Below are 15,185 nucleotides of genomic sequence, written 5' to 3' on the forward strand. Positions count from 1 at the left end.
CTATTCTTGTTTTCTATGTCTATTTATATTCGCACAGAGAGACTGTCCTCCATCACACACATGCACACATATACACATGAACACATGCATGCACACACATGCAGAACACACACGAACATACATACATATTTTTCTTTGAGAATAATGTCAAACTATAAATACAGTTTTATAACTTGCTCTTTTTCACCTAACGACACATTGCCAATTAACTCAGCAATTAGCTTTGCTGGCAGCAAAGAGAAACAGGTTTTCTGCACAGACGATGGGGGAAGCATCACTGAGAGCCTACCACATGGCTCTGGGCCAGGAAGCCGGCAGCGGAGGGGGCACCTTTCAGATCCACCATCCTCTCCTCGGTGCAAGTGCAGCAACCTCCAACTTCAGGCAGGTATGTCCACCTCTTACAAAGCTCTCTGTCTGACTTCCAAAAGCTCTGGATTTAGCTTGTAAGAAAAATGAGTCATCTGACAACATGGTTGTGAACTAGGACAGAGGTGCTCAGGGATGCAAGGCTGTTCTCTCCAGCCTTGCACCGTCTTCCCCCCTCAGTGGGGTCTAGAGGTGGACCAAGAGACCCCAAGCCAGTGCAGAGTGAGTGTCCCCGGCTGTCCCCTGTTTGCCTGGGGATGGCCAGGCTGGGACTGCATCAGGCAATGGCTGTGGCTATTGTCAGGCAGGCAGGCTGCCCACCACACAGGCCTGACAAAGGCCCTGGAGGGGGTTCCTGGGGCCTTCTATGGGATGCTGGCTTTTGCTATTCCAGTTATCCCTGAGGTCTCCTTGGCTGTCAGCCTCATGGTTCATTGTCTCCAAGCCAGGAATCAGCCACTGCCCACTGCCCTGAGTGGGGTCTGGTCTTTGGGCTCAGTGTTAGGGTAGTTGCTGGAAACTGCAAGAGGCTGGCTGGGCAGGAATGTTGCAAAGAGAATGCAAGGAAGATGAGAGGGCCGGGTTGCGACCCTCACCGCTGCCTCTCCTGACACCCTCTCCTCCCTCCTCCTGCCCTTGCTAAAATAGTTTGGGGGGAATTGACTCAGCCTCAAGGGATGGGCCCTGACAGGTCTAAACAATCCATGTGATCCTGTCCTCTGTCCCATGGGGTTTCTGTGCCAGAGCTGTGTGGGCATCTAGTGTGTGCCTCTCTTCCCAACTGTGTAGTCAGGTTAGTGGCTTGAAATTAGCCATGGGGTGGCCGTGCGCGGTGGCTCACACCCATAATCTCAGCACTCTGGGAGGCTGAGGCTGGCGAATCACCTGAGGTCAGGAGTTTGAGACCAGCCTGGCCAGCATGGTGAAACCTTGTCTCTACTGAAAATACAAAAATTAGCCGGGTGTGGTGGCAGGTGCCTGTAATCCCAGCTACTCGGGAGGCTGAGACAGGAGAATCACTGGAAATGGGGAGGTGGAGATTGCAGTGAACCGAGATTGCACCACTGCATTTTAGCCTGGGCAACAGAGCAATACCCAGTCTCCAAAAAAAAAAAAAAAAAAAAAAAATTCAGCCATGGGGAGAGTGCTTACACCACAGAAAATGGCACATGCTATAAATTAGAGCTTTTCCTCACACCCATCCCCACCCCAGAGAGCTGGTTTACCTACACACCACTGACCCTCTCCCACTAATTGTGATCAAGGAGCCAGGCAACAAGCTGCTGCTGGTGGCCACTGCACAACCACAGAGGGCAGACAGCAGGAGGACAGTGCGGAGAGACAGAAAGAGCATGGCTGCTGATGACATGCCTGATCATGCCTCACCTCTGGACTTTTTGGTTACATTTTTTCCGCATTCTTGAGAGCATCCTAAATGCTGCACCGTGGCCCTGGGGTGATTGACGGAAGGCAACACAAATGCCAGGTGAGGACCTTCAGCCCCAGGCCACTGTGGAACAAGCAGGGCTGTTTTTGTCAGAGCGAAATTCTCTAGCCTGTGAGTGTTGCTGGGTGGACCTTCCCCTTCCTCCTGCCTCCCGAGGGGATGCTGCCCCAAAAGGGTCCATTTCTCAGTCTCCCCTGCCCTTAGAGATGAGCCCTGTTTTTGCCCTTTTGTGATATAAAGTTAGAAGGATGGGAAAGAGGGGAGAGGTAAGAGAGGAGAGAGGAGACAGGGAGAGGCAGGAGGCCAGGGACACCCACAGGCTATGGAGGGGCGATTTCACAACATGGGAGTTCCTTTGTTGTTTTCTTTTTTTCTTTTCTTTTCTTTCTTTCTTTCGTTTTTTTTTTTTTTTTTCTTTGAGATGGAGCCTCGCTCCGTTGCCCAGGCTGGAGTGCAGTGGTGCGATCTTGGTTCACTGCAACCTCTGCCTCCTGGGTTCAAGCAATTCTCCTGCCTCAGTCTCCTGAGTAGCTGGGATTACAGGCACGCGCCACCACACCAGCAAAGTTTTGTATTTTTAGTAGAGATGGGGTTTCACCATGTTGGCCAGGCCGGTCTAGAACTCCTGGCCTCAAGTGATCTGCCTGCCTGGGCCTCCCAAAGTGCTGGGATTACAGTCATGAGCCACCGCACCCAGCCTCTTTTTTTTTGAGAGGGAGTCTCGCTCTGTCGCCCAGGCTGGAGTGCAGTGGTGCGATCTAGGCTCACTGCAACCTCTGCATCCTGGGTTCAAGCAATTCTCTTGCCTCAGTCTCCCAAGTAGCCGGGACTATAGGCACGCGCCACCATGCCTGGCTAATTTTTGTATTTTTAGTAGAGACGGAGTTTCACCACGTTGGCCAGGCTGGTCGGGAACTCCTGGCCTCAAGTGATCCACCCTCTCGGCCTCCCAAAGTGCTGGGATTACAGGCATGAGCCACCATGCCCCCGGCCACCTTTGTTGTTTTCTGAGGATATTTTAACAACTTCTGGAACACAAATCTGGCTCTGCACAGTGGCTGGATTGGGCAACGTGAGTCCACTGATGTCCCCGCTGCCCTAGGGGCTCTGGTTTCTGGGACAGAGGTGGGACTGGACGGGTCTGAGCAGGATTTTGGCCAATTCCCCTGGGACTTTCCCAGAAAAGAACTGATGGACCCAGGTAGCTAGGGGCGACCATTCTACACCTAGAGAAACCAAAGTGCTTTGAATTTTTTTTCCTTGGGACATCTCCCAACCCTATTCATAAGCTTTGGTCTCTTTTGTACAGAAGAATGTGGAGTGAAGCAGAATACAGTGACCTAGGGAAAAAAAGAGGAAACAGCGCAATTTTAGCCCAATTTTTCTGGAGAGAATGGAGGCCATGCTTTTGGTATTGTCTGGGAGGGCGCACACCATCAGCGGCCTTGGACCAGGCTGGGAAAAGTGTCCAATCAGCGGAGCCCTCAGGGGCTTGTGCTAGTCTTTGAAGAAAGCCCTTTGGAGCCGGCTTCTCACCTGGTTGTGCTGGGGAAGCAGAATTCTCAAAGGTCACGTCGCCCTCCCGCTGCCCAGCGCTGGGGGGAGGATCCTCTCCTAGTCCCTCCGCAGCATCTGGAAACGGCCTCCTCATGGCCTCTGAGACGTTTTCTCTCTCTCCTGGGGGTTGGGGCTCACTTCCTCCCCTTGATGTCTCCCCGTAGGTTCTGTCCTTGGCTGTTTTGCCTCCAGGGGCTTCCTCGGCAATTTCACCTGTTCCATGGTTTCAGTGATCTTGTCTCTCTGGAATGTGGGTGGACAGCGTTGGGAAGCTGTGAATTCTCCAGCACCAAAACTGTCCTCCCTGAAAGGGACAGACAGCCACTCCCCGCAGGGCTGGAGAGACTTGGGGACCCTGAAGAGCAGGGGTCTCAAACTGCAGTGCTGGAAAGGGCCAGGCAGGTGTGCAGAGGAGAGGCCTGGGCCAGCAGGGAGGGGCAGGGTGCAGTCGGCTGGACGGAGAGTGGCCAGGTACCGGACGAGGATGGCTGAGCTCCAGCTGCTGTGTGGGGATGAGGAGCCTCAGCTGGGCCAGTGCAATGGCACTTACCCACAGGGATGCTGATGCAAATGAGCACGAGCCTCTTACACGGCACCTGACATGCAACAGGAGGCATCCTCCATGAAGCTGCTTTTTTAAAAAAATTTTCAAGATGGAATCTTGCTCTGTTGCCCAAGCTGGAGTGCAATGGCACAATCTCGGCTCACTGTAGCCTCGATCCCCTGGGCTCAAGCGATTCTCGCATCTCAGCCTCCTGAGTAGCTGGAACTACAGGCATGCACCACCATGCCTGGCTAATTTTTTGTATTTTTTTTTTGTAGAGTTGGGGATCTCACTATGCTGCCCAGGCTGGTCTTGAACTCCTGGGCTCAAGTGATCTGCCTGCCTTGGCTTCCCAAAGTGTTGGGATTACAGGCATGAGCCACTGTGAGTGGCTCAGGAAGCTTCTTGATTCTTCCACATTGATCTCTCCCTCCTCTGAATGGTTGTCATGGCGTTGTGCCCCTCATGTGGTCCTGATCACACATTTCTCAGGTGATGGGATATATCAGTTAGCTATTGGATAATAGCGTCATGTAACAAATGGTCCCCAAACTCAGTGGCTTAGAACAATGGTGATTTGTTCTCATGATTTTGTGGATTGGTTGGAGCTTGGCTGGTGCAGGCTTCTGACTGGCGCAGCTCAGGTAGCTCCACTTTTCCCTGCTGGTCTGTGGCTCAGGGGGAGCAGTGCAGCTCCACGGGTCTCTCATCCTCCTTGCACGAGTGGCTCAGCTGGGACATGCTTCTTCCAGAGCAGAACATACGAGGCTTCTTGGTTCCCGGCAGGTGGTCACTTTTGCTTATGTGCCATTGGCCAAAGCAAATCCCATGGACAACCTCAAAGTGAAGGAGCAGGGAAGTACCCACTACCCATGACAAGGCCACCGCAAGGGTGTGATTGTCATAGGAGGTGGTGAGTTGGGACTTCAGCCCCGCCCCGCCCACAGGGACGGAAACAGTTTTAGGTGAGTGCCTTTTTGCAGTGGCTGACTCATGGGGACAGGACCCTTCCTGAATGGCCCCGGGACGCTGTTGAGAGCCATCTCTGGGGGAGAGGTTCCAGCAGCCCAAGTGACATATTAGCAAGAATTCGAGCCAGCATTTCTGTGCACAGGGGTAGGGAGTGGGGAGAAGGGCCTAGCAGGGCAGTGTGGTGCATGCAGTAGGTGCCTACTCAGTGTTTGATGGAGGAATATAGACTGTCTTCTGTCCAGGAGTGAGGGAAGCAGATTTTCTCTGGTTGAGGCAGGGAGGAGGCCGGGGATAGAGGCCTGGGGGGCTTTGATGTCCCTTTCTTGCCCCCAGGAAGCACTGCTGACTCCCACAGAGAGCAGAAAAAGAGCAGGTTAACAAAAGGAGTTTATATTTGGTCTTGAAATATATTCCTTCAGGGGTTTCTTTTTTTCTCCAGCAAGTCAGTTCCTTTTCAGTATTTCCTTTCATTTTGTTTTAGATTTATCTTTCTATAAATAGCATGACTGGAATGAAACATTTATTGAGGTACAGCTCTAGCACAGTGTGCAAAATGCATCGCTCTTAAGAGGACAACTTGATTGCGGGTGACCACACCCATGCCCATGCAGCCAACACCCGCATCAAGGCCTAGGAGGTGCCTCGCCCCCGGGGAGGCCCCTCATGCCCCTCCCAGAGGGAAGTTCCATTCTGACTTCTATTGCCATTGTGTGTGTTCTACTGTCTGTTCTGGAACTTCATCGCCACGGAATCCCACAGGGTGTGCTCTTTCGTGTCTGCTTGTTTTCTTCTATTGTTAGTGAGATTCCTCCGTATTACTGCGTGTAGCAGCAGTTTGTTCTTTTTTCCTGGTTCTGTAGTAGTCCATTGCATGAATATATCATTACATATCCATTCTACCATTGATGGATGTTTGGGTGGTTTCTAATTTGGGGCTATATTAAGTAACACTGCTATGAACATTCTTGTACATGTCTTTTGGTGGGAAATATGCACTCATTTCTCTTGGATATTTGCCTAGGAGTGGAAATGCTGGATCATAGGGTGGACGTATGTCTAGCTTTAGTAGATAGAGAGGGAAAATGGTTTTCCAAAGTAGTTGGATATAATGAGATTTTCTCGATCCATCCCTCCCTCCCTCTCTTCTTCCCTCCTTCCCTCCCTCCCTTCCTTCTTCTCTCCTTCCCTCCCTCTCTTTCTTTCCTTCCTTCTTTCTTCCCCAATTTGAACTTCCAAGTTAAACGGGGAATTTAGCACATTCACGTTTATTGTGACAATTGATATATTTGTTTTTATCCTTTTCATCTTGTTTTATGGTTACTATTTGTAACAGAAATCACCCAGTTGAAGCAGCGAGAGAGTCATCGAGGAACTGGGTGCTTACACGATGCTTAGAACAACTGGAGGAGGAGGTTTGGCACTGAACTTTCAGGAGTGATTGACTGCCACCTCAGAACTGGCCTGAAAGGGAATTGCTATTTCTGGCACAGCCGGGAACCTGGGGACTCAGCCCACCACCGTCCCAGAGGCTGGCCCAGGGTCACGCCATCCCTGCTGGACGCAGGGGTCAGAATGCAGCTGCCACAACCGTGGGCTCCAGGACTGCATGGCTTAACCCAGCAGATGAAGCTGGATGCTGCCTCTGCCCTGGGACCTTGGATCCTCACCACCATCCACATTTGCATCTTTTAAATAACCTTGTTTAAACCTCGAATTCTCTCTTCCTAATCCAAGTTAACTATGAAAACTACCCAACCCCCTAAGGTTTCACTTGGCCGCTCTGCCTACACCACCTCAAAAGAGAAACCTAGAACTTTTACTTCCCTTCCCTCGCTCCCTTGCTGCTGCCCCCAACTCGACGTCTGCGTTTTGCAGATGCACTGAGAATGTTTAGTTCCAGTCTCAGCCCATTTATTATTATATTTTCTCTTCTTTTTGTTTTTTGAGATGGAGTCTTGCTCTGTCACCCAGGCTGGAGTGCAGTGGTGCAATCTCAGCTCACTGCAACCTCCGCCTCCCGGATTCAAGAGATTCTCCTGCCTCAGCCTCCTGAGTAGCTGGGATTAACAGGTGTCTGCCACCATGCCCGGCTAATTTTTTTATTTTTGGTAGAGACGGGGTTTCGCCATGTTGGCTGGGCTAGTCTTGAACTCCTGACCTCAGGTGATCCACCCACCGCGGCCTCCCAGAGTGTTGGGATTACAGGTGTGAACGACCACACCTGGCCATACATTGTGTCTTATAGTATGTTTCCCGCCTTTCAATCATCCCTCCTTTAATTACATGATATTTCTCAGGCACATTGTCATCCATGGAAATGTAATTCAAACACGCTTTGGCGCTGGCTGCTATTTCTTGTGTTCTGTCTTCCACTCTTTTGAGACTTTTGTTCCAATTTGATTTTCAACTTGTTAGAGGGTTTTCTGGTCTGCTTCTCTTGGTTTCTTTTCTTGGTCTGCTGCCTTTTCTCACTAGTTGGCAAATTGGTTCTCTCCCTTCTCACTTCTAGGGATGCAAATGAGAAGTCTGCCTCTCTGTTGTCACAGGGCCCTTTCTGGCTGGAAGCTCCAAAGACTTCTCTTTATCCTGGAGCTCAGACGTCTCACCAGGTGTGTATTTTTTATTCATCACGGCTGCCTGGAGTCCTTTCAAATCACAAGATTCACGTCTCTCTTCTACTCTATTATTTCTTAAATTACTATATCTCCTTTTGTTCCTTTCTCTTCTTTTAGAAACGCTATTCCTTACAATTTAGGGTCCTAGATCTGATTCTTCAGCCTCTTACCTTTTGATTCTTGCCTTCGTTTCTCTCTGTTTGTGTCCGACGTCATGGGTGAGCTCTTCCATCTGATCTGCCAGAATGCAGCTTTTGTTCTGTAGCGCATCTTTCCTCCCTTCAGGTCCTGGATTGATTTTTTAATTCTGGAAATCGTGTGTGTGCTGAGGAGCCCTGCTGTGTGTTGTGTGCAGAGGAGGCCCTGGTCTGGCCAGGTGGTTCTTTTTCCACCTGCCCAAAGCAATGATTTCCTTGGCATCTATGTGGGTGGAGTGACAGAAGCCTGACAGCTGGCTCAAACCTGCAGGGAGTAGAAGACATGGGCAGGGGACAACCCAGTTGGCCACACTGGGACCCTTCACCGAGATGTGCCTTGGGAGGGCCATTTGTACTCTCAGGTCTTGGCTGTAGGAGCAGAAGGCCAGTGGCAAAACTATACGGACCCCAAAGAAGCCATGACCCCAATGCCCATATCAGATGTGGCCAACTTGGTTGATGCAGAAAGAGCCAGTGGGGCACAGAGAGCGAAGAAAAGTTCTGCTTAGAGAGGAAGATCAGGACCCAGTCAAGGAGTGGGTCCTTTATGTGGGAGGAAGAGGCAAACGTATATGTGGTTACCAGAGGGGAACTGTGGCAAGGACAGTGCTCAGTGTCCACTAAACCTGACTCATTTTCTTTCCTTCCTTCCTTCCTTCCTTCCTTCCTTCCTTCCTTCCTTCCTTCCTTCCTTCTCCTCCCTCCCTCCCTCCCTTCCTCCCTCACTCCCTCTCTTCCTTCCTTTCGTCCTTTCTTTCTTCTCTTTCTTTTCTTGTTTTTGTTTTTTTTTGAGATAGGGTCTCACTCTGTCACCTAGGCTGGAGTGCAGTGGCATGATCTTGGTTCATTACGGCCTCGACCTCCTGGGCTCAAGCCATCCTCCCACCTCAGCTGGGCCTGAAAGGGAATCGCTATTTCTGGCACAGCTGGGAACCTGGGGACTCAGCCCACCACCGTCCCAGAGGCTGGCCCAGGGCCACACCATCCCTGCTGGACGCAGGGGTCAGAATGCAGCTGCCACAACCGTGGGCTCCAGGACTGCGTGGCTTAACCCAGCAGATGAAGCTGGATGCTGCCTCTGCCACCTGAGTGGCTGGGACTACAGGTGCACTCCCTCATGCCTGGCTAATCTTTTGATTTTTTTTTTTTTTAATAGAGATGGGGTCTTGCTATGTTTTCCAGGCTGGTCTTGAACTCCTGGGTTCAAGTGATCCTCCTGCCTCAGTCACCCAAAATGTTGGGATTACAGGTGTGAGCCACCTTGCCTCGCTAAATCTGGTTCATTTTCTTCCTGACACACAAACAACAGTTGCCAGATTCTCCTGCAGCTGGCTAGGTCCCTGTGGCCATGTGACCTGTTCTAGCCAATCAAACGTGGGCAGAAGGAGCATGTGCTCCTTCCGTGGCATTCCTATGTGCTGTGATCTGGAAGGCCACATGTTGAGGATGGCAGGGCTCCACGATGGAGGGATCTCAGGTTTCAAAGTCACTGCAATGCCAGAGAACTGCATGGGAGAAGCACTCAACCAAGGACATTCATATTGAACTTGCATGAGCAAGAGATAAACTTGTGTTAAACTACAGGTTTGGGGTGTGCTTGTTACGGCAGCTAACCTATGCTGACTAATACAGAAGTCTTTCCTGGAAGCCCCTGCCTAGCCAACTCATTGATGGGAACTGGGTGCGTGCACCCCACTGAGTCACTGGTAGGTGGGATTGATATCCAAACCATATCAAGGTCTGCCAGCAGGAAGAAGGTGGGAATTGATTCAGGGTAGGCAACCACAAGCAGCTGCCATACTAGTGAGGCTGAACAGCTTTTTATATATTTATTGGCTAATTCCACACTTGTTTTGTCAATTGCCTCTTCATGTCCTTTGCCTGTTTGTCTGCCATGTTTGGGGTATCCACTGACTTCTGCTATGGAAGCAGAAGATGCCAGGAGCCCACTTTCCCAGCCTCTCTTGCAGGCTGCAGGCTTATGATTGAGGATCTGCCATTCAGAGGCTCTTGCCTCAGAAATGGATTGAAAGCTAATGGCCAGAGGTAGCAGAAGCCGTGCAGACTTGATTCCAGAGAGAGTGAAAGCAATGGCAGCTGACCCGTGGCAATGCCCAGGACCCAGTAAAAAGGTAGCCATGGCGTCTTTACTGGACCAGCTGGAGCACAGTTTCTGTTCCTGTCTGGGAGGCCTGCAAGCCTGGTTCTCCAGCCCACCCAGAAAGTCTGTGGTGGTACTTGATACTCATCCCTTTTCTGCTTAGATCAGCTAAGGTCAGTTTCTGTTGCTTGCGAGAAAAAAACTGTCATATTAACCCTCCGTCTGTATTATCTGTTACAAATCTTTTTTCCAGTTGTCAGTAGTCTTTTAACCATACGTATATATGTGTGTGTGTATATATATATATATACACATATATAGTGGTATAGTTATATATATATTATATATATAATATATAATAGCTTTCTCAGAGAGAAGTTTGAGATTCTCATGCAGCCGCATAGATCAACCATTTAGTTTCTGGTTTTCAGGTCGTATTTATTTATTTATTTATATTTATTTATTTATTTTTGAGACAGAGTCTTGTTTTTTCACCTAGGCTGGAGTGCAGTGGTGCAATCACCGCTCACTGCCTCCTGGGTTGAAGCGATTCTCCTGCCTCAGCCTCCTGAGTAGGTGGGATTACAGACGCCCACCACCACGTGGATCTGGCTAATTTTTGTATTTTTAATAGAGATGGGGTTTCACCACGTTGGCTGGCCAGGCTGGTCTCGACTCCTGACCTCAAGTGATCCGCCCACCTTGGCCTCCCAAAGTGCCTGGCCTCAGGTCATGTTGAAAAAGGCTTTCCTTAATCCAAGATTATAAATATATTCAATTAAATTAAAATATTTAAGTTGTTATTGGATTCAAATATTAATATTTAAATATTTTGTTTAAACATATACATAATTTAAAAATTCAAACACTACCACTAGGCTTAAAATTATATAAATAAAAAAGAGTTCTCTGCCGCATTTCTCTGATTCCCAAAACCCCCTCATTAGGGGCACCCACTTTCAGTTTTTGAGTAGATGTTTCATCTTTTTCTTTCTTTCTTTCTTCTTCTTCTTCTTTTTTTTTTGAGATGGAGTTTTGCTCTTGTTGCTCAGGCTGAAGTGCAATGGTGTGATCTTGGCTCACTGCAACCTCCGCCTCCCGGGTTCAGGCGATTCTCCTGCCTCAGCCTCCTGAGTAGCTGGGACTAGAGGCATACGCCACCACACCCGGCTAATTTTTGTATTTTTAGTAGAGATGGAGTTTCACCATGTTGGTCAGACTGGTCTTAAATTCTCGACCTCAGGTGATCCACCTGCCCCGGCCTCCCAAAGTGCTGGGATAACAGGTGTGAGCCACCGCCCGGCCTCATCTTTTTCTTAAACCTCCATTTCTAAGTGAAATGGCTTCTACTCTTAATTCCTGATTTTCTTCACTTGCTGATCTCGGATTTGAGATCTCACTTGCTACCATGAAAAATGAGACTTTATTTTCTTACCATCCACACTTCTATTACCTGTCACTGCTCAGCCTCTTTTAAATCTATGGGCCCCCTCTGTCTTTTCTTTTCTTTTCTTTCCTTTTCAGATGGAGTCTTGCTCACTGCAACCTCCGCCTCCCGGGTTCAAGCGATTCTCCTGCCTCAGCCTCCGGAGCAGCTGGGATTACAGGTGCACACCACCACATCCGGCTAATTTTTGTATTTTTAGTAGAGAAGGGGTTTCACCATGTTGGCCAGGCTGGTCTGGAACTCCTGACCTCAAGTGATCTGCCCACCTCAGCCTCCCAAAATGCTGGGATTACAGGCGTGAGCCACTGCACCCCGCCCGTTTTTTTTTTCTTTATAAAAGTTGAAATCCATTAGCTGTATCTAGTTTTGGGATGTGCATGATAATTGGATACATTCATATAATCAAATCAGGGTAATTGGGATGTCCATCATCTTAAATATTTATCGTTTCCTTGTGCCAGGAACATTAGGATTATCCTTTTCTAGCAATTTTGAAGTGTACAATCAATTAATGTCACCCTACTGATCTATTGAACACCAGATGTTATTTCTTCTACCTAAGTGTGTATTTGTACCCACTCATCAACCTTTCTTCACCCCCTCCTTTCCCCCTCCCCTTCCTGGCCTCCAGTAAGCAGGTTGCTGTTGCAAATTATGTATTGAAGAAACTGGTGCTTTGTCCTGTGGTTGCCTGCAGTCTGGATTTTGCTGGTCACGTCCCCTTAGCTTTGTTGAGCAGGCTCCCCAGTCCCTGTATTTCTTGTAATTTGATAGTTGGCAAACTTTTTCCGTAAAGAGCCAGAGAGTAAATATTTTAGGCTTTGTGGGCCATAACAGTCTCTGTGGCAATTCCTCAACTCTGCTGTCACAGCCAGGCCGCAGCCAGAGACAACATGTAAACAGCGGAGCAGGGCTCCGTTCCCACAGCGTGGGATCTGGGTCCCAGTTTGCACAGCCCTGAGTCGAGGGTGGATCTGATCCAGGTCTGATGCAGCATTTCAACGGTGATGCCACAGCCTTCCACACCGAGGCACTTAACACCCCATTGTTCCCAATTGCATTTTAACTCAAAAAATACAAAAAGAGATCAAAACTGAAAGTGCAGTTTCCTCATGGTCCCACCACATTTTGGAGAAGTGTATAAATGGAGAAGTGAAAGCTCCGTCTTCTGCCCCTTCCCCATGAGAAAGCCTCTATTAACAGCCAGGTCAGTTTCTTCCAGACTGTTAACATCCGTGTGAGCGCACATGTCTACACTGCGTGGAGCCTGCCTGCTTCCTGCCCTGCAGGCGTGTCTGCTGTGGGAAGGCTGGAGTTCTGACCTTCCCCCTCCCCCTCTGGGTGACAGGTGGTTCAGTTCTCTTCCCTGCCACGTTCAAGACCAGGTTGGGGGAGGGGGTGAATGTCACTACTCCCCTGCCTGCCACTGTGGAGAGGGGAGACCCTCGCCCCTTTTCTGAATTTTTCCTTACCCCTTTCCTTGGAATAAAGCAAACACCAGACCCAAATGGATTTTAAGTGACACTTTCCCAAGAGTCTGGAGAGGGGACAGAGACTGGACGTAGTGTGTCCTGCCTGAGCCGACTCACCTGCTTACGAGGGCAGAGGCAGGCTGGGGTGGGGCTCATACGCCCCAGAAGCACCCTGGCTCCTCGCTCTCCCATGCCTCTCCCTTTATGTCCTCTGCTATCCAGCGCCTGGGCCCCGGCCCTCCCTGGGACACCATTCTGCCCTGCCCCAGTCCTGGCTCTCCAGTCCCTTTCGGGGACTCGCCTCTGGCACCCACTAGATGGCGCTCCCGGCCACTCAGCTCCCCCTGCCTCGTTTTGGGTGGTGCTGGATGTCGGGAGCGCTGGCCTCTGCTCTGCTGATTTGCAGGTGGGAATGCAGGGTGAGCCCGGTGCAGGGGATAGGAGATGGGGGAGTCGAGAGCTGGAGTCAGGCGCCGCTCACGCTGGGATGACGAGGTGTTAACCTCAGACTCTGGGTCCCTTTGGGCCGAAGCTTTAAGGAAACAGGGGCAGCGAGTCCGGCGTCCCAAGGAGCCTTGCCAAGCTGGGCATGGAGAACGGGCCTCCTGGAAGGCCACCCGCCCAGCTACCAAAGAGGCCGGAGAGCTGGAGCCGGGACTTGGAGGATCTTCTTCAGAGAGGCAGGAGGGCGGTCCGAACGTGCCCCCACCCCTGACCTCAAGCCCATGTGGAGAGGGCCAACAGAGCCTCTTGGAGAGCTGGATTTACGTCCTCTGCAGCTTGGGGGACGCGTCGTTGATGGTGACTGACACACCCCAGAGATAGTGACATGCTGATTAAGAGTGACAGCCTGAGGGAGCTGAGCGCAGCACGGCTGGTCTGACAGCTGCTGTCGGTGTCGCGACCCCACCCTACTTCCCAGGCTCCCTGCCTCCTTCCCTGGAGAAGCATCCTCAGCCAATGGAGCCACAATACCTGGTTCGTTCAGGGGACGCCCACAGCCCACGGCTAACTGTACAAAAGGCTGTTCCCTCGCCTGCCTCTAGATGGCGATACCTCTGCCCCAGGGCCCTCTGCATATCTGCCAGAGCTGTATTTACCCTGGGACCACGCCTTCACCGTGTCCTTTCTCCTTCCCCGCCCCTCTGCCCTCACATCCTGGGAGGTTGTCCCGAAGAGCCCTCGCCTAGTAAATTCCTGTCTTGGGCTCTGCTTTCAGACAGCTGAAGGCAGGGAACACCAGGAGGGGCCCCAGGAAGCTGGCCCCAAGGACGGGATGCTGCGGGAAGATGCCCCGCTGGCCCCTGGTGAATGACTGGAGCCCGTTGTGGGAGGACCCTGGCACGAGGTGGCAGAGCAGCTGCTCAGGCCTCCGCCTGTGGTCACCTGGGACAGGACTCAGGTGGACGGGGATGCCCGGCTCGTTTAATATCACTGATGTTGAGAGACAGATGGGAAAATAGCCGTGAGAAGGACGTGGAGTGGGGAGGCTGTCACTGAACACTACAGACACTTAGAAAAGGGAAAATGACAAGTTCAGGGCCACGGATCACCAATTTAAAGCAAAGTCAGGATTCCTTGGCAGAATTTAACGAAATGCTTCTCTTCTACAGCCAGGGGTCAGAGGGCAGAAGACAAGGTGCAGGACTTCAGAGAAGGCCTAGTTTCCAGCCCAGGGAAGTCCCTTCTCCAAAGTCAGGGCCCCCAGGGGGAGGGTGGGGTCCCTGATATCTGAGATGGACTATCTGGGGAGACACTCTTGAGACATTGAACCCTCAGATTCTCCCGTACCTCCTGGCCTGCAGAAGTGGGCCGTTCCCTCTGTTGGAAGACAGAGGTCCTCTCTTGCTGAAAGGCCATGCAAAAGCTAAGGGAAGGGACCTTACAAGACAAGGAATTCCTCTCTCCAGCGTCTGTCCCCACCTCCCCTCCTGACCACCAGGCTCAAAGCTGGGATCAGATCTCAGCATGACTTGACCAAGGATGTGCTTTGCATGCCAGGGACCAAGAGGGATTAACAAGCAGAGGAGTGGCGGGAGCAAGCCAGCAGGGACCAGTTGGATCTGGAGAATATTCCTAGATGTGGACTCTGAAGGTTCTGCATCAAGGGAGGCTGCATAGAAGCTGGAGACTGGAGAGTTAATTAGTACAGAAAGACTCCCTAACCCCTAAAAAGGCCCTGGGAAGATTCTAATATGTTGCTTGGGAGGGTTTTTTTTGTTTGAGACAGAGTCTCTCTCTGTCACCCAGGCTGGAGTGCAGTGGTGCGATTTTGGCTCTGCAACCTCCACTTCCCAGGTTCAAGTGATCCTCCTGTGTCAGCCTCCCAAGTACCTGGGACTGCAGGCATGCACCACCATGCCCAACTAATTTTTTTTTTTTAGTAGAGATGGGGTTTTGCCATGTTGGCCAGGCCGGTCTCGAACTCCTGACCTCAAGTGATCTGTCCGCCTCGGCCTCCCAA

At 50.8% G+C, this 15,185-nt stretch overlaps 1 protein-coding gene across 1 annotated transcript; it reads left to right on the forward strand.

Annotated features, from left to right (window-relative positions):
• Window positions 1-262: 262 nt before the first annotated feature.
• LOC115834655 lies at window positions 263-14,982 on the forward strand. The gene is given in 7 exon segments (XM_030810048.1): window positions 263-388; window positions 550-591; window positions 13,039-13,127; window positions 13,591-13,699; window positions 13,941-14,030; window positions 14,032-14,049; window positions 14,051-14,982. Coding segments are annotated over 7 exon segments (645 nt in total). The 3' UTR covers window positions 14,222-14,982.
• Window positions 14,983-15,185: the final 203 nt, after the last annotated feature.

Source organism: Nomascus leucogenys, chromosome 4, assembly GCF_006542625.1.
Source record: "Nomascus leucogenys isolate Asia chromosome 4, Asia_NLE_v1, whole genome shotgun sequence".
Taxonomy (NCBI): domain Eukaryota; kingdom Metazoa; phylum Chordata; class Mammalia; order Primates; family Hylobatidae; genus Nomascus; species Nomascus leucogenys.